Source organism: Cynocephalus volans, chromosome 2 (assembly GCF_027409185.1).
Source record: "Cynocephalus volans isolate mCynVol1 chromosome 2, mCynVol1.pri, whole genome shotgun sequence".
Lineage (NCBI taxonomy): Eukaryota > Metazoa > Chordata > Mammalia > Dermoptera > Cynocephalidae > Cynocephalus > Cynocephalus volans.
In genome coordinates this window covers 22769332-22789569 of record NC_084461.1, presented here as the reverse complement: position 1 = coordinate 22789569, position 20238 = coordinate 22769332, and the positions used below count along the sequence as shown (strand labels likewise).

The 20238-nt window shown below is 33.8% G+C and overlaps 1 protein-coding gene across 2 annotated transcripts in view; it reads left to right on the top strand.

Annotated features, from left to right (window-relative positions):
• The first annotated feature begins 854 nt into the window (after nucleotides 1-854).
• The window catches only part of LOC134369529 (cadherin-10), a 140427-nt gene continuing 121043 nt past the window's right edge, over nucleotides 855-20238 (top strand). Inside the window, exons 1-2 of one of the 2 annotated variants that reach the window (XM_063086006.1) lie at nucleotides 855-903; nucleotides 5164-5366. In XM_063086006.1, the coding sequence (XP_062942076.1) occupies nucleotides 855-903; nucleotides 5164-5366 (252 nt within the window). Of the gene's footprint in view, nucleotides 904-5135; nucleotides 5367-20238 lie in introns of those variants that run through there. The other variant, XM_063086007.1, reaches the window with a different exon arrangement.

Here is a 20238-nt window from a genome sequence, read left to right as displayed (position 1 = left end):
TGCTCTGTTCCACCCGAACTATGAAAGAGGGCAGGTCCTCGGAGGGTCGCTGAGTGACCCCGGCCATTGCGGGCTCACTGGGCCCTTCAGCCAACTTTTTCCACGCGGCTAACGCTGTTGCCCTAACCTGGTCCTGGTAGGGGGCTGGGATAGCAGCCTGTTGGATTCCAGTACTAAATTGATCTGCTGTTCCAGACAGCATGCCGAAGCTGATAGGGATGGGTGGGTTGGCTGCTTGGTTTATCTCTGCCTGCACATGGCACTCTTTTTTAAAGAAGGCATAGAATTTGATAAACAAATTTGGAGGGAGGACAGCCTTACAGAGCATTTTCTGGCCAGGGTCTGAACCTGGTCCCAAGTCTCATACGAGAGCAAGTTGAACGAAGGTGCCCAAGGGGCTACCTGCACCACATGACGCCAGGCATTGGTGGCCGTGGAGTCAGATATTTCTAGGCCTCTGCCTTTTAGCATGTACTTTAGAGCCTTGCAGGCTGTCTCGTCAGATATTTCTAGGCCTCTGCACTCTTTCCTAGTCACTCTTTCCACACACACCTCCCATGTTGCCCTGTGAGGAAGTGACAAAGGGAGCAACAGGGAAGAGAAGTGCAGGGACTTCCCCCTGTTATGGTACTCACCCTGACACGCAGGCGGATTACTTCACAGGCGACTACCGCGGTTGTGGGGGCCACTCTGTTGGTTGATCACCCTTCGTCGACCTTCTTTCAGGACCGAACAGCCGGGGGCCTCACTCGCTCGCCTTTTACCCACGAGTTTTAAAAAACGCCTCACACGGGGCACCACTCTGTCGGGTCCGCGGCCGGCTGACCCGAACATCCCTAGCCTCGTTCCTTTTGATGGGCGAGCGAATTGCCCAGATTCCTCTTTCCCTCTGGTCCCCATTAGGAAGAGACGGGGAAGAGAGTCATGAAGAGAGGTGAGCACAGCGCCGGCCCCAACCAGCCAGGTTAAAGGACACTCAGATGCTGCGGGGGTTCTGTCGAGCAGTTCCATTTATTATCACACAAGCACCTGCTTTTATTTTTTTTTTATTCTTTTTTTTTTTCTTTTTCGTGACCGGCACTCAGCCAGTGAGTGTACCGGCCATTCCTATATAGGATCCGAACCTGCGGCCGCTGGGGGCGTCGCCGCGCTCCCAGTGCAGCACCCTCCCGAGTGCGCCACAGGCTCGGCCCAGCACCTGCTTTTATAGGCAGATGGGGAGGGGAGGTTTTAACATAATCCCATCGGCTTAAAGGTCAAGGGCATGCATCCTGTCTCAATGCCTAGCTATTGCAATCACGCAGTGTTCATGAGCGCGGAAGCGCGTATTTGGCCAATAAGGGCTAAGGCAAGGTTCCCGCAGACACTCCCACCCTACTTCCTCCCAGCGCCGTCTTAGGCTGCCACGTTAATACACCCTGTGGGCCAATAATGGCTCTGCTTATAATGTCACTTAAGGTGGCGTTAGTTTTTAAGGCCCGACATGACATGATAGAATTTTATTAATTTTTACTACTTTCATTTGGGAAGGTATTTTAACTGTGGTCTCAACCATTTGATTCCTTTTAATTATAACTCTGCTTATAATTTCAAAAAAATAACAACAGATGTCATACATAATATTTTCATATTCTAAAATTTAGCTTTTATTTTTCACCTTAACTTGTCCAACCTACCCAGAAAGGCTCTTTTAGAAATATATCAGTTTCTTAATGTAAGAAATATTTAGTTATACACCTATGTATACATAACGTGTTGTTCAGTTGTGAGGGAAATTCAATAAAATGTAATCACCTTGACAGTATTAGAATTACATATTAGTGAAGAAGTAGTTTATACCCATAATAAGTTACATACAAGAGTTGAAATTTAAAAAATTGAAAATAATGTGAAATAAATTTTTAAAAATTATGTTTCCAGATATTGAAATATAAAATTCAGATGTAATCTCTCAGTAGTAGATGTGTTCAAAAATTTTAAATGATTTGAGTTTTGGTGAAGTGGGTTTTGAAAATTAATGTAGCTAACACCCTGTAGGATATATTTTAAATAAGAAAGACTGAGGCTAAGAAAATCTGTTAGTAGATACTGTATGCTGTTTTGTATGGAAATGATGATCATTTAAAGTAGTGTGGTGCCATATTGCATGGGAAAATTAAAAGAGCTGAGAGCTATAAAATGAAGAACAAAAAAACAAAAAAAACAAACAACGGAATATATTGACTGACCATGTAAGAAGTGTATTTGGTTAAATGAAAATGTGAAAGATTTTCTGTAATTTGAGTCAGGATACTGGAAGAATAATTATTTGTGGTATTTATAATACAGGAGAAATGTTTTGAAATGTCTCAAATATAGGCTTCTAGCTACATAGAACATGCTGACGAAGAATTAACTTCAAGTAAATTAAATGTTGGTTTGTTTTATACAATTTCCTACTTTTATTTAATCTTATTGTTTGAAATGTTTTTGTCACACAGTCTTTATGTAAAATGTATTTTAGATATATTTTAATTATCTTACATCAATATTAAATAATGCATTTCACTATGGATTCTTTAGGAAATTTATTATTAAATAATTGAAACTAGAACAATAATGAAAGACAAAAATGATCTCATGCATTATGTGGAGCTCCAATTATTTGCTAACAACTTGTATGGATTCATTGATTGATTGACTGATTGATTTTTATATCCCCACCTGCTCCTTTTTAAAATATTGGTGCTTAGGCCTTTAACATTATAAGTAAGATTATAACTGTATTGAAAATAATTGCCAATATAGCATACAGCTGCTGGCAATTTTTTTTTTAATTATAAAACAGAGATAAAATGAGAATGATCATTGATTTGATAAATTTTAAAGCTTTTATGGAAGAGAACAGAAACCCACCCTTAAACAAACTCTCCCCTGCCCCTTAGGAACAGTGTAAGTTTCTGTACAATACCACATCTTTGATACATAAAGATACAAACAACCATTCTGGTAAATGTTCGTATTACTTAGAATTCAATCAATTTTGTTTCTGTAAGGTCAGTGCTTTGGGATGTAAGACCATTTTGTGCATTATATGATTTCTAAACTTCAAATAGAGTATTACATGACATATTTTAATACAGTTTACATCTGTTATGTCATATGACTGCACATTCTGTGGAGGGCTCCACTATAATCTAATACACTTGAGGGAAATATTGCTTCACCATTAATCATATTTCCATGGCACATTTGCCTTAACCTTTAAACTTCTTAATAATAAAACAAAACAGTAAACAGTTTCCTAATAAATAATTGTGGATGAAAGCATAAATGTAAATGCCAGAGTACTTAGAACACATTGGCATATTAGAAAAGTGAAATTCAATCCTTTTGGTCCCCAAACCACTTCTTGTAACAAACGTTTTATCAGCAAAAAACAAAAACAAACAAAAAAGTGTTTTATCATGTACTGAAATAAAATTTATACCCATTAGAAGACAGAAAACAGTCTACACAGAAAAATTAAAAATAAAAATAATACACTAACAATAATATAAATGAAGGATAAAAGTAACTACGATTTAAAAATATGTATTTCCATACATAAATGCTTGGACATAGCAACATAAAGTTGGTAATGATAGTCAGATATTTGCATCAACTCACAGTTCATTCATTCATTTATTCACGTATTTATAGAGCGTATATTATGTGCAAGAGTCTGTCCTGGGTATTAAGAATACACTAGTAGAGAAAAGAGCAAAATTCCCTTTCCACATGGGATTGTAGTAGGAAGACAGAATGTATAAATAATAAATAAATAAAATGCATGTGGTATTTGGGGATATATAAAATGTCAGGAGAGTTTTCAAAGAAAGGCCTGAAGAAGCAGAGGGTCTAGTTAGGTGATTTTCTAGGGGAAAAGCATTTCTGGCAGAGGGAACAAGTAGGAAAGTCCTTGTTAAGAAAAAAAGCATGTGAAATATGTTTCAGGGTAAAGCAAGAAGGATCCTTTGGCACTGAGGAGGAGTCAGTTTGGGGAAGTGGAGTTGGGGATTGAAGTGAAACCAAGTCAGAGAGGTGACCAGCAGTCATGAAATTGAACACAGCATTGTTGTGCAGGTATTACTGTTCACTCAAAGTGAGATGAGAATCCAGTGAATTGTTTTGTGCAGAGAAGTAACATGATCTGACTTACATTTTAGTGGGATTCCTTGGAAATTTGTTGAAAAAATAGTGGTAGGGAGAGGGATGGAGAGCAGTGAGTAGTAGTCAGTCCATTGCCTTAGTCAGGCCAGGGTGTCATGGACACCGTAGTGGCAGTAGGGATGGTTAAAAGTGGGAAGACTGGGTAAGTGTATCATGAGAATTAATTATATTACAAATCAGTTTGCTGTAGGGATGATTTTTTTACTCTCGGAAACTGTAGGTATTCTACAGACCAACTTAAGAGGGAAGAGAGGAGAGGTCTTCAACTGAAGGCACTATCCTCTCTCTCTTTTTTTCTTTTTTAAATTTGTTTTGTTTTGTTTTTGCCTTTACGTTTTACCTCTGAGTTGATTAAATATGAAGAAACTGTGTCACTGTTTTAAATCATTTTAATATCATTGCACTGAACAAAAATATTACCGATTCCTGTAGTTTATTTAAATCACCATTTTGTTTTCAAAGTTTAATTTATGTTAAATTACTGTGGAAATTTGACATGCAGAATGAGCTAAATCTTCCCTCTATATGAAAATTATAATTCCTTCAACTGTTAGTGTCAAAAGAAAAAAAAAGCATAATGATATCCCTTCTTTAAAATTTTTTTGAAAGAAGTGATCTATAATTATCTTTCCTTATGTTGTAGACGTGTTACTAGACAAGTAATGTTTCTCAGAATTAATCATTATTTTATGGAAAATAGAGAAAATAAATATTTTGGTTGCTGTTATTAATAAATGATTGTCACTTTAAAGTTAAAGTGACAAGTAACATTCATACTGTTGTCAACTGACATTTTTCTATTTGTTTGTTTGTTTGAAGCTTTTGGAAACATGTACAAAACAGTGATGAAATGTTGGAAACCAGTTGAAATACAGTAAAATCCAACCCAGCAAAATAGAAGTGCTTTCTCTTCATCCTCATTGCGATTTGTCAAGAAGTGAACTATGACAATATATCAATTTTTGCTACTGTTTCTACTCTGGATATGCCTGCCACATTTCTGTTCTCCAGAGATAATGTTCAGAAGGACTCCTGTGCCACAGCAAAGAATTTTAGGAACACGTGTACCAAGGAGTGATGGCAAAATTCTGCATCGTCAAAAACGTGGTTGGATGTGGAATCAATTTTTCTTACTGGAGGAATATACAGGATCTGATTATCAATATGTAGGCAAGGTAAGTCTATGGAACTGACAAATATTTACATTCTTTCTTTATATGTCTTATGGAGCAAAACTTAAAGTTCATCAAAACCATCATTCTTATAAATTTGATTCTCTAAATTTTCCTAAAGGATTTTTGTTTATGAAATACAAATTTTAATCTGAAAAAAAATGAATAAAACATGATAAATGTAAAAATTCATTTGCTAGATTTAATTCTGCCCAAGTACTCATGGATTAAAGACTACTAAAAACTGCAATTTTAGAATTTACAGTTAGAAAGAAATGATAGTGAGAAAACTAAATGTCAATATACTCATTTAAAATGACAATGCGTATGAATGTGATATGTATATATTTTTTCTTACATTGTTGTTGACTTCAGTGAGAAACAAAATACATAGTTAATAGTTGTTTCATCTTCTATCAAATGAGGCAGCCAATGTCATTAAAAATATGACCCAAGGGAAAAAATAGTTTCTTATTTATAAAAATACTTAATCCAGATATGAATGTTATTCATTTTTCTTAAGTCACACTATGGATGCATTTGTATAAAGGAAAAAGAAATTGGAAGACTTGAGGGTAAAAATAGTTTACCTATTGCAATATGAAGTGGACAGAGAAGAGTTTTCATTCCATGCAATTATAAAGTTAATGAGGGAAATTAGTTGCGGTTGGGAATGAAATGATAAGTGTGACATACTAATAACAGTGAATGCTTTTATACACTACATTGTATTAAATTCAAATTTTGTTTATTGATGCTATTTGAATTTAAATGAAGTTAGTTAATGTCTTGGCTAACTTAAGAACTTAAGAAGAATTTTTTTTTTTTACTTTTTTATTTTAAATTTTTATTTATTATTAGCATATTCATTCTTACAAATCATGATATTTCTTTATGTCCTTTGCCCAACCTATAACTCAGTATTATTTTTACGTACAGTTTATGAAAATATATCAAAGGAAAGAAGAGAAATTAAGCATACTAACAAAAGAAATACATCACGTGTTAATACTATGAAATTACTGCTTTAGTGACTTTTGTGTTAACCTAAACGTTAACACCTTCATTCAAATAATTAAAATAGTGTTCTGGTTTTTGTTAACTATTTTTGAAGGAATACCTTTTCATTGATTTTAAAACACTTTGATATGTTTTGTCATATTCCAATTATTTTAGTCCTTTTTAAATATCTGGTAAGATGAGGAATATGACATTAAAGGTTAGATATCACATGGACTAGAAGGAGAAGGAAAACATAGCAACCTTACCAGAAAGCATGAGTAGCAGACTTATCACAGCTCTTATTGACTGAATGTCTGAGAACAGAGGATGAAGGTAAATTTTTATGGTATCTGCAATAAGCAACTTTTAGCCAACCACATAACTGCTGTTAGTTGGCTTATTTGTATCTATTTCCTTTCATCTTAATGAGGATTTAATAAATGTCAGTTATCATATATTATATACTCTCTCATCATGGTCAAGCTACTTATTTACTTTTTTGTTTTTCCTCTTCCATAGAAGATCAACACATTAAAAATCAAGAACTGTACCTCATATCTCTCTTTGTCTATAGCTCTTAGAGTTGAGCTTATTAACTACGTTGCTGATTGATTTAACCTGAGTCATATTGAATTAAATTCCCTCAGCCATCTGGTGCCACTTGGCTTCTTGGCAGAGAAAACTTGTCTGGAATTTTAAATCACTGTGGACCATTAAAGTTGGTGGCTACTTAAGATATCTGCATCTTAATATACAGCTCAAATCTTATTCTTTCTACTCTGTTCTATGAGAGCAAATCAGAAAATTCTTTAATGAGGATGGCCACAAGGAATTTATGAATGTGTTCACCAGCTCTTTTCTACACAGTATGTAATGAGCAACTAGACCGACAGAAATTTATTAGAAATTTATTAGACACTATGGCTCTCATACATTTCATAAGTGCTGTTAGTCTACTTTTAATAGCCAAGGTGTCTATATTTCAAGTCCATTTGTAATTTCTGTGGTTTATTTATGTCATGACCTATGAAATAGATATTTTAAGATATTTTTGTCTATAATATAGTATTGCATTAATTACTTATAATTTTTTTGTATTTCATTAATTATTCAATTAACAATCTTATTTTAGATATAAACAGACAGATTTGTATTTGTACATGTCAAAAAGGCAGTGTTCAATATACAATATTTTAATAATGTACATTACAATGGATATGAGTTGAGGTTAAGATATATTTTCTTCATGTAGTATAAAAAACTTAAAATCACTGCATGTTCTCTCCAACATTATTTATAGTGAATTTATTACATAGTTACCCTTTCTTTCAAATATTTATTTTCTAGATTTTACTTCCTTAAGCATAATAGGCTTGTGATGTTGATGCTAAGTGTTTCAATGTTTCTAGGTTGGTTTAGACATTACTAGACACATGGGAAAACAGTGACAGACGTCCCACTGTAGTGGGAATGTTTTGGGAACTCAGACTAGGGAGGAAACGAGAGAATTACACTAATGGGATGAGAAAAAGACTAGAAAACACATGTATGGAGAGAGAGAAAGATGAATAAAACCAACACAATTAGCCAACCAGATCCCAGAAAAAATGGGTGTACATGATTTCTCAGATAAAAACCCATTACTGTGTATGAGGTTAAAGCAGCAAGGAAAACCCATTATTGCTCATTGGGTTAAAGCAGAAGGAAGTTTAGGAAAAGCATAAAACCGGCAATCAGGAGACCTAGGATGTAACATTGTTTCTGCCACTATTTCTCTCAACTGTTAGGTAACATCTCTTAGCCTTTGTTTTCTCATCAATGAGATCAAAGAGCATGATTATGTTAATGAATATATATATGCATATATAGATACATTTTAAAATATTATTACATTATAAATATAAATCATGTGTATTTTAAGACTCATTTAGAAAATAAAAGCAGAAATAGGAAGAGAGAGAGAGAAATATCACTGCCATGACTTCTTTATTTTATTAAGAAATGAAGTCAACCATAATGAACTCAAAGCATTTCCTTCTACAGCTCTCAATGCCAAGAAGCATTTTCCTGTAAATCATTTAATCAAATATATTCTAAACAAAAATATACCCAGCAGAAGACCTGAAGTTTTCTTTTCTGTGAGCTAATTACAGTACTGACCTTTAAGAAATTTCATAAATTCAGGAATTTATAGGAATATGTAGGAATTTCCTATATACTTGCTCCCCTTTCTTCATCTTCCAAAGCAAAGTGTTCAAAAGTTGACCTTCAAGAAATCTACTTTTGAACTACGTTCTCTTCATATTACGATCTTCTATAAATATTTTAAAATTTCCCAGTGTTTGGAGGAACATTGTGATTGTGAACTTCTATTTTTTATTATTTTAATATGTTTTTACATGTAGTTCCAAATTACAGTTTCCTATTTCCTGACAGTGTCTCTGAACAAAAATTTCTCAGCTTCCATATTTTCAAATCTAAAATAAATGATGACATTAAACTATATACTCTTCAATTTACTTTTAGCTGTAACAAATATACAGTTGTAAGCAAATTACTAATTTTATTTACTGTGCAAACTTTGCCTGCATTTTATGTAATAATTAGTCTCAAGTGATGAAAAGCATGTTGAAAATAAATTTTAATCAAAACTAGAATTTGAGAAAAATCTTAAGCACCAAAAAAGTAAAAATGAAATAACATAAGGTGGCAACCAGAAATCTGCTTTTGAGTCAGTATAGTTAAGACAATTCACTCCACAAAGTAAAAATATCATAATATATATAAATACTTTTAATAATCAGAGCAATTGTCTATATCTTTTTGATATAATGAAAATATAGACCATCTAGATACATAAGAAATGCTGGGGGCCTTCAGCCCAAATTACTTTATTGATATCCTTCTCTACATGCAGAACATATTTGGCACATAAATTCTTAAATTGTTGCTTCTAATCCGTGTTGAGTTCTCAATTGTTTAGCATTCTTGAAAAGCAAGAATGGTGTTCAGTTGTTTCTTAACTTTATATTCCTTTACCCTGACTGAAGAAATGATGCCTTCAGAAGCCTAGAGCAGTAACAATTGCTACCCATTTTAGCAGATTAAGAATCCTACTGGTATTTATAATTGTTTCTTCGGATAATTGCCCACAATCCCCTTCTAACCACGAGGCACATCCTTCCCCATAGTCCACCATGGTTTTGTCCATCCATAATATAGAACCCAACGTAAACACTCATTCTCAATCTCACATAGCCAATGGTAACATTCTCCCTGCTCCTAACAAACTTCTTCAGTTCACAACCAGCTGCTTTTGTCACACAAGCATCTTGCTGGTCACCTGATTTTTAAATATTTCAAATTACACTTTCTGACTCTAAAGTCTCCCATGATTGAAAATGATGGAATGAGCCATGTATTTTGCCAGTTTATCTCAACTCTATACTTTCAATACTGTGTTATTTGCCTACATTCCCTAAATGAATGTAATGAGCTCAAAGTATACTAAATTAGTGGTTCTAACTTGGGATGATTTTGCCACCCAGTGGACATTCATCTATGTTTGGAGACATTTTTAGTTTTTGCAACTTGATGTGTGTGGAAGGGAATTGGTACTGGCCAGAGATGGCTAAACTCCCTACATTGCACAGGACAGACCTTCATAGAATTTTTCAATTGTCAGTGTCAGGAGTGCTAAGATTGAAAAACCCTGTCCCAGATCTTTTTAGTTTGTCAGAGTCTTTTCCCTTTTCCTAAACAGGTCAGTCTTAATTTTACTTCTTCACAGATTCTTATTTCTGAATCTGCTTTCAATTATAATCATGTTTCTTCTCTCAGAGTTATTGTTAGCATTTGGTTTCCTCAGCTTGGGCTCCTATCAAGACCTGGCCTCGTGTTCATGCCCTGTTTTTTTGTTTTTTGTTTCTTCTTTTTTTTCTTTAAGTTTTGTTTTATTTTAATTGTTACATATTAATTATACATATTTATGTGGTAGATTGGATGTTTTCATTCATGTGTACATTGTGTGATCATCAAATCAAGGTAATTAGCAAATATATTATCTCAAACATTTGTTATTTCTTTGGGATAAGAACATTCAAAACCTCTCTTCTAGCTATTTTGAAATCTACATTATTTTTAAGTACAGCCACTCTACTGTGCAGTATAAAACCAGAAGTTATTCTGCCTATCTAACTGTAACTCATTTCCTGTTTTAAGCCATACATTTGGCTCCAGCCTGTCATCTTTCTTTGTATACTTGTAGGCTCCGAGCACCCACCATGAATGAAGTATTTATTATTCTTTCAATATATATCTAGAAGACCTTCTAGGTACTACTCTGGTATTAAGCATACAGTGGTGAAAATATAATTTCTCTGCTTACAAAGTGCTTACCTTCAAGAAAGGGAAAACATAATAAATAAGAGTAAGAAGAAGTTATGGGGCTCTTTTTGTCTCAGATATAGCACAAACCTCCAAACCTAGAATAAAACAATAGGTGCCAAATATCACCATGTTCCATTTCTGCAGTACTTGTAAATTAAGTGGATTTGACTGGACATGAATTGATGCTATTAAATGTTCAGATTGGGGAGTCACAAAAAGCCCTATCTTTCATTTTTTATGTATCTGTTTATTTCTTTGGAAGGGTTCATGCCTCAGAAAGAAGTGATCACTGGAAATTTCTACAGGAGAGATCTCTCAGAAACTGTTAAAATTGATCTGTGGGAGAACAACTTAATTGTAAACATTTATAAAGCCCAATATATCAACTGTGCCCACCATATTTAACTGTGTCCCTTTTACCCTTAATAATTTAGATGCAATTAAGTCAAACTTGGCCACATCTGGGGTAGGAGTAGTTAGAGCTAAGAGAGAGGCATATTCCTGATCTCTACCACCGAAGTCTTCCCAGGGTGAAAGAGATCTCAAGTGTGCGAGTGGACAAGTTCACATCATATGAAAGTTCTGATAGGAAATATTCTCTTGAACATTTTAAAAACTAAAATGAGAATATTCTTAAGACTAAAAATTCCCAAGCGGCTTTTTTTCCGATTATACAAAATAACGAAAGAACCTACATTTAAAAAAAAAAAAAAAAAAAGGCTGCTCAGTAATTATAGACCTGCTTTTAGTGGTAGAAATGTGGAAGGGAGAGTGGAGGAATGTTAGGATACAGTCATTTTTTATTTGAACCCTGTCAACTGCAGTCATAAAATGGATAAAACATTAAAAAGAGAAATGCAGTAGGTAATTTTAGGTAGAAAATGTCCTGGAAGAAAATAAATCAGGATGATGTAATAAACATTGGCAGAGACTCCTTTAGACTAAATGATGCGGTAGACATTTGGACATTTGGATGAATATAGATATTATTCCCTGATATGTAAATACCACACAAGAAAAGGGAATCCACACTGTAGTCTGTGAGGACTTTTATACTAATCCTCAGGAAAGAGATAATAAAAGCATTTTTAAACAGAAGCATACCTGCAGAACCCTGGAAATGTTTTCAATGCAGACATCTCTTGGTTTTTAATTCTGAAAATGCATACATTGTATATATCTCTCAACACTATGATATTTTAGTTATATCGAGAAAATATGATTACATCCTCAAATCTCACTATAACATTTTAACTAAGTTGTATTCAAGAAGATCTTGAGTTGCATTTCAGATATACTTGGTAGAACTTCAAAAGCCCCACAGAAGGTCTGAAGATTACAAAGCTGTCAAAAAGAATATGCACTCAAGATTTTGTAAGCACTTCGAGAAGCCATCCTAATTCATACTAACCTGTAAGTGATCAAGTAACCCTGATTTAAGCATTTTACACACTATCATTATAGCATGCTATTTATTTATAGAAACTTTACTGTGTTTTAACGACATTTTAGGAAACTGGTTTTGAGTTTGGGTCTGATTATATTGTTTCCCATTTAAAATAATGGGAAATAGGATCCCTGTTAGTATTTTGAAGCAAAATGTCAAATGTTGAATATAAAAAAGACAAGATAAATGGCATTAGTTATGGGATGCTCATATACGTATAAATAGCAACCACGATCATCCTCTTACTTCTCAGTTCTTACTGATTATAGTGATTACATATGTTTACTATACTCTTTCATGAAGTTAGTTACATAACATGTCATTAAACGTCAAGATTATTCATGTACATGTGGTACAAACTAACGTAACCTTCACAAAACAACACATACATACCGTCTGCACCACATTCACTATGCTCCACTTCCCAGACTATACTCTAGGGATTAGTAGAAAGTCCAACCCCTTCCAGTTTTCTTTTCTCACCTTCAGTTACTGACCCAGACATGCTGTGAGTTTTGTCATTCTTTCTTTCCCACCACAGCCTTACTTTTGTATATTTCTATTCCATATTCACCATTATTTTTCTAGTGCTCCATGCAGTTTTTTCCTGTTTCTTCAGTTGATCACACAGCATCTTTAAATATCCAGCTTTCTATTTTATGTCCTTGAATTTATTTTTATTAGAATATGTTTTAGATAAAAAGTAATTATGGATTTGTTTTCTACAAAAATATTGTTTCTGTGGCTTTGAGTCAATAGTTTCATGAGGACTAGTAATATGGAAGTAGATAGAAGGAGGACTTTGATAAGAGTAAAAAATGACTCAAAGAAATTTTGCAGTGCCAACATAAATTTTGAGAAACTTTACCTATCATTTAAAAATATTCTAATTCAAATAAAACATAAAAACAGAACTTCGTAAAAATGTCATCTAATAATGAAGATTTTGTAGAAGTTGAGTTTTTAGCAAAAATTCAGAAGAAATCTCTGAAAGTAAAAAAATGTATTAAATATTAAATTTAAAAATTCGTTCTTCAGAAAATATCTCAATATAATTTATCATAACAGGTGCATGTGTAATGAACATGAAGCATGGGAAATTATTATTATAGTATTATGAATGTTTATCAGACCCTCTCATTTTCTTTCTTGGAGACAAGATATAATTATATATTAAATTAAATTTTGTCCCAGTTGTACTGAAAATAATGTTCTTTTTAGTAAAGAAAATGAAAAAGGGGACATACATTATTGTGTTTTCTCATCAAGTTCTCAAACTTAGTGTATGTTCATATATTCAAATTCTCAGTTAGTTCATATGAAAGCGTGAGTAGGAGAAAATATTTTAATAAATGTCTTAAACATTTTAATATTAACTTAATATAGTTAAATTTCTACATCTATTTTATTAAAGAATATTTCTCTTAATATTTTATTTATCTTAATATTTTATTATCATTAGTATTAGTATTGATACTATCATTATTGTGTTGCTAATCATGTAACTGTGTTCTATGGCTCCTGATAATTTTAACTAAAAGTTAAAATAAAGAAAGGCATGTTTGTTTCCAGGGAGGTGGATTAAAATTGAGACAAGGGAGCAGTAATTGTTTTGGATATGATACACAAACCCTTGGTTCTCTTCCCAGAGCCCTAATCCACAATAGGCAAAGGGCTTTTTATGTAAATTTCAGATTCCTCCTTTAGCAAAATTGTTTCACTAACTTCATGTTTAAAACTATACTTTATGCATTTGTAGATTATGTAAAGCTATTAAGTTTAAAAATTAAATTAAAATGTTAAATCCCAGCTCAGGATTAGAATTATATTATCAGGTAGGAAATTGGGTTGTAATAATGTGTACTATTACGTCAATTTTTCTAAAGAAGCATTTTGTATTTGGCTGCTGTTTAGCTTAAATTACATCGCTGAATTTCTGAGTTCAGTGATGTCTCTTCCAAATACCAAAAAAATTCCAAGTTCATTCAGTTTTTTTTTCATTTTTTTTTTTACATTCCTCTGTCACTATTTTCAAGCCAGCATCACAGGCTTAACACCAAGTCTAGTTTGTACATGTTTGACTACCCTGAGTCCAGCAGAACAGAGAGAGTTGTGAATCATGAGCAGACTGAGCTTCCACACCCGGATGGTTGAGCTTCTGAAGGGATACAATAAAGAGGAAAAGCAAAAATCAACATCATGACCTTTGATTCTGTTTACTCCTAGAGGTGAAGAGCATCCAAGAGGTGTGTGTGTGGTGGTGGTGGTAGGGTTAAGGAGGAGTGAAGATTAGGAGTCTTATAGAGGCTGTCGGAGGAAAAATCTCCAAGAGTTGATGTCTCGGATTTGTTTTTGTTTGGGTTTTGTTGTTGTTGTTGTTGTTGTTGTTGTTTTTGGCAGCAGGCTGGTACAGGGATCCAAACCCTTGACCTTGGTGTTCTAACAACTCATTGTAACCAGTTGAGCTAACTGGCTAGACCCCAATCTTTTTGGGTAATGCAAACACATCAGGGAGACAGGTGTAGCAATTTGTAAATCAGTGGGAACTCAGTAGAGCCTTTCCAGTAATCTGACACAAATTGGAGTCAGATGGCTTTGGTTTAGCCTGGAAGAAGGCAGCATACCAGTTTATCAGAGGCATATTATTAAGAAGATAAAGAGAAAGAGAAACCTGAAATGACAAATGACTATAGATATGCTATTATGATGTAGACAGAAAGGAAGCTTGCAAATGTGAACATCAGGTGAGCTCACCCTTTCTGTTAAAAATTAGAAGTAAAAATATCTATATGAAGCTGACAACCAGCATCATGCTTGTATAATCACCGTATTAGTCTGTTTGTGTTGCTATAACAGAAATATAAGAGACTGGGTAATTTATAAAGAACAGAGGTTTATTTGGTTTATGATTCTGGGACAGTTGCATCTGGCACAGGCCTAAGGCTGCTTCTACTAATGGTGGAAAGCGTCAGGCAGCCGGTGGGTACAAGCAGATCACATGGTGAGAAGAAGCAAGAGAGAGAGAGAGCAGGTGCCAGGGTCTTTTAAACAACCAGCTTTCGCGGGAACTCATAGAGTGAGAACTCACTCATTACTTCCACCTCCCAGGGAGAGCATTAATCCATTCATGAGGGATCCGCCACCATGGCTCAAACTGCCACATTGGAGATCAGATTTCCATGAGTTCTGGGAGGACAATACATCCAAACTCCATCAATCACTAAACAAAGTATCGTAATTCAGTCACCAACAAGAATAAAACAGTTTTTAAAAAGACCTTTCTTACTACTAATAATTAACCCCCTTTTAGAAGCAAAATAGTGGTGTAAATGCTATCACATACTGTTTTTGTGATAATTAAAGATATAATATATAATATTCTGAAACATCCTGACATAGCCTGATAATAACTATAAAGTTTATTTTTTAAATTATTTTACATAATATTCCTACAACCTTATGAGGTAGTTCCAATCATTATCTCTTAATTACTGGTAAGAAAAATATATATGTCCTTATGTTCTAACTAAGTTTTCAATGGCACAAATCTAGAAAGTTTTAGAGAAGGCCCAGAATATGCAACTCCAGGCTGTATACTAATTTAACTTTATACCTCATTGTAATGTTATTCATAACACTATTCTTATTTTTATTAAAATTATGTGAGCATTACCTCACTGAAAACAATTAAACAGCGCAATGATAAATAAATTAGCTGACTTTCATTTTTGAATGGCACCAGTACAAGATTGCATAACTAAAGGGATATTTTAAAAATTTTATAGAAAAGCTCAATTAATTTTTGTAGTTGTTATGTGTTTATTATTTAATTTATATTTAAAATTGATGATGCACGCACTTCGTACAGGGATTTAAAAGGTAAAAGGATACAGGTAAAAATAAGATTCCCACTGTGATCCTTGGGTATTCCTAGTCGTCTTACTATAAAACAGCCACATTTACTAGTTTTGTGTATATATTCCAAAATATAAATATTTTGTATAAGAGAAATTCTAGAACTACATAAACACATCTTGATTTCACAAACATGATGGTGTACTTTAAGTAACATTAATATAACTTGCTTTTTGTTACTTAAAAATATCACTTGAGGACACATTCCGTTTCAGACATGAAGACGTTCTTCACTTTTTCTTTAGTAGCTGTATGATATTCTTTCCAATGGATGCAACAAATTTGATTCAGCATTTTCTTTTTGAAGGACATTTAGTTGTCTTAAAATTGCTTAGATAGCAATAGGACAGGTGTTATTTCTCACAGTGCTAGTATATCTTTAGGAACTATGACTAGAAGTGGAAATGCTGAAGCGAAATCTTAAGAAATTTTAAACCTTGGTAAGGATTGTTAAATTGCTCATCACTGAGATTGTTTCAACTTATCATACCAATAGTAATATATAAAACTAATTTTTCTACAATTGTATCAAGTCTGTATATTATCATTATCAAATTTTATTTTTTCCAAACACAAAAATGTTTGAGTGACTTTTCATTTCACTTTTTATAAATGAAGATGAGCATCTCATGTGTTTCCATATTTTATATTTCTTTAAATGAGAAATGTAAAATATCCTTTGCCAATTTTTTTAATGACCGGGTAGTCTTTTTTGTTCCTTTGATCCACGAGTTTTTCTTTAGTTAGCCCTTAATAATTTTTTATTTTCAAATGTAAAACATACTGAAAGTTGCAGAAAACACATATGTAGACTTAAGGAATAAATATAAAGAAAGTGGCATGACCACCACCCAGCTCATGAAACGAAAAATTGCTAGCCTCGAAATTCCTTCTCTGTGGTCTATTAATAGTGGCAACACTATTTCTCTTTCCACAAGTGACAATAAGCTTTATTGTTTGATGATAATTCTTATGTTTCTTTGTAATTCTAATATCTATATAGCCTTCCTAAATAAAATACTAAAGTTTTACCTGTTTCTGAAATTTATGAGTACAATCATAGCTCAGATATTCTTCTTTTGTTCAAATGTTGCTGTGTAGAGTGTCTCTTTATTTGAATATGTTGAATTTAGGTATGCATCCTATCATTAATGGATATATGATGTTGTCTCTTTCTCTGGCTTGGGTTATTGTTAACAATGTTTCTATGAATATTTCTGTACTTGCACCATGATACTTATGTACCTTAAATTTAAGATATATAATTTAGAGTAAAATTACTAGTTGCTAGTGTATACCTACATTTTATTTTTCCAGAGGTTGCCGTATTACTTTTCTAAGTTTTTCAAAATTGAAACATAATTGGTTGTATCTATCTCTGCAGTACAACATTGAATATCAATACCTGTGTGCAATCTGTGATGCTCAAATCAAGATAATTAAGATATTCAGCATTACACAATGTGATCATTTTTGTGGCCCTTTACCAACTTCTTGCTAACCTCTCCTCCCCCTCCCCCTTTCTCACCTCTGGTAGCCTCAGTTATGTCCTTTCCTTTGGAAATTTTAATGAATTATTTTAATTGTTGTTGTATCTTTCTTTCTTTCTTTTTTTATTTATACATATTTTTATTTTTACCTCTCGCTTGTGATTGAGGACAAGCAGTATTTCTCTTTCTGTGCCTGGCTTATTTCACTTGACATAATTTTCTCTAAGTTCATCCATGTTGCTGAAAATGGCGTAATTTCATTGTTTTTTATGGCACAGTAGTGTTCCATTGTGTGTATGTACCATATTTTCCTTATCCAGTCATCTAATGATGGACATTTAGTTTGGTTCCAACTCTTGGATATTGAGAATAGAGCTGCAATAAATATGAGTGCAGGTATCCCTTAACACGATGTTTACCATTCCTCTGGGTATATAACCAGCAGTGGAATAGCTCGATCATGTAGTACTTCCATCTGTAATTGTTTGTGGAATCTCCATACCATTTTCTATAAAGGCTGCACTAATTTACAGTCCCATCAACAGTATAGGAGGGTTCCATTTCTCAACAGCCTTGCCATCATTTGCTATTCTCTGCCTTTTTGATAATAGCCAGTCTAACTGGGGTGATACAATATCTCAATGTGGTTGTGATTTGCATTCCCCTGATGTTTAGTGATGTTGAGCATTTTTCATATGTCTGTTGGCCATTTGTATGTCTTCCTTTGAGAAGTGCCTGTTTAGCTCCTTTGCCCATATTTTAATCAGGTTACTTGTTGTTTTTACAGTTAAGTTGTTTGAGTTCCTTGGGTATTCTGTATATTAATCCCATGTCAGATGTATAGTTTGCAAATACTTTCTTTGATATTGTATGTTGTCTTTCACTCTGTTGTTTCTTTTGCTGTGCAGAAACTTTTTAGCCTGATATAATCCCATTTATTTTGTTGTTGTCATTGCCTGTGCTTTGGGGGTCTTATTCATAAAATCTTTGCCCAGTCCTACTTACTGAAGAGTTTCCCCTATGCTTTCTCTTAGTAGTTTTATAGTTTGGGGTCTTATATTTAATCCATTTTGAGTAGATTTTGGTATATGGTGAGAGGTACAGGTCTAGTTTCATTACTCTACAAATGGATGACCAGTTTTCACAGTGTATGTTCTTGGTGGCTCTGTCAAAGAAAAGTTGGCTGTAAGCATGTGGATTGATTCCTGGGTTCTGTATTCTGTTCCATTGGTTCAAGTGTCTGTTTTCATTCCAGTACCATGCTGCTTTAGTTACTATAGCTTTGTAGTACAATCTGAAGCCTCCAGCTTTCTTGTATTTTTCTTTTTTTGCTGAGGATTACTTTGGCTATTTGGGGTCTTCTGTTGTTCCATATAACCTTAGCATTGTTTTTTCTATTTCTGTGAAGAATGTCACAGTGGATTGAATTGTCCCCCCAAACTTCACAGAAGCTTGAATTCTGTCAACCAAGTTTTATGTATTAGAAACTTAGCCTCCACTGTGACTGTTAAGAGGGTGGGAAATCTATTAAAAATGGTGGTCAGTGGTGTGGTTCTGAGGGCTGTAAAAGAAGAGGAGAGTCTGTCTTTCTCTCTTTCTGCTTCTACCATCTTGCAATGTTTGAACCCTGGGTCACTGTCACCACCACCAGATGGACTTTAGGTTTCCCAGCCTCAGAAACAGTAAGCAATAAATTTTATTTTTCTTTATAAATCACCCAGTTTCAGATACTTTGTTATATGCAACATAAATGGACTAATACAAATGTCATAGGCATTTTGATAGGGATTGCATTGAATCTGTACATCTCTTTGGGTAGTATGGACATTTTCACCACATTAATTCTTCCAATCCAAGAGCATGGAATGTCCTTCCATCTTTTTGTGTCCTCTTTAATTTCTTTCATCAGTGATTTCTAGTTCTTGTACTATTGTAAGTGGGCTTCCTTTCTTGATTTCTTTTTCTGCTAGTTTATTGTTGGAATATGCAAACTACTGATTTTTACATGTTGATTTTGTATTTTGAAACTTTGTTGAATTTATTTATCAGCTTTAAGTTTTCATGTAGAGCCATTAGGTTTTTCTATATATAGAATCATGTCATCTGCAAGCAGGGACAGTTTGACTTCATCTTTTCCAATCTGGATGCCTTTTATTTCATTCTCTTGCCTGACTGTTCTGGATAGTACTTCCAATACTGTGTTAAAAGGAGTGGTGAGAATGGGAATTCTTGTCTTGTTCCTGTCCTTTTCCCCATTCAGGATGATATTGGCAGTGGGATTGTCTTATATGACTTTTATTGTGTTGAGATACTTTCCTTTTATACCTAATTCCTGGAGACTCTTTATCATGAAGGGATACTGAATTTTGTCAAATGCTTTCTCTGCATTTATTGAGATAATCATATGGTTTTTGTCCTTGATTTTGTTGATGTGGTCTATAACATTCATTGACTTGCATATGTTGAACCATCCTTGCATCCCTGGGATGAATACCATTTGATTATGGTTACAATTTTTTGGATGTGTTACTGTATTCTGTTTGCAATTTTTGCTTCTTTGTTCATCAGAGTTTTTCGCCTGTAGTTTTCTTTTTTGTTGTATCCTTGTCTGGTTTTGATATCAGAGTGACTC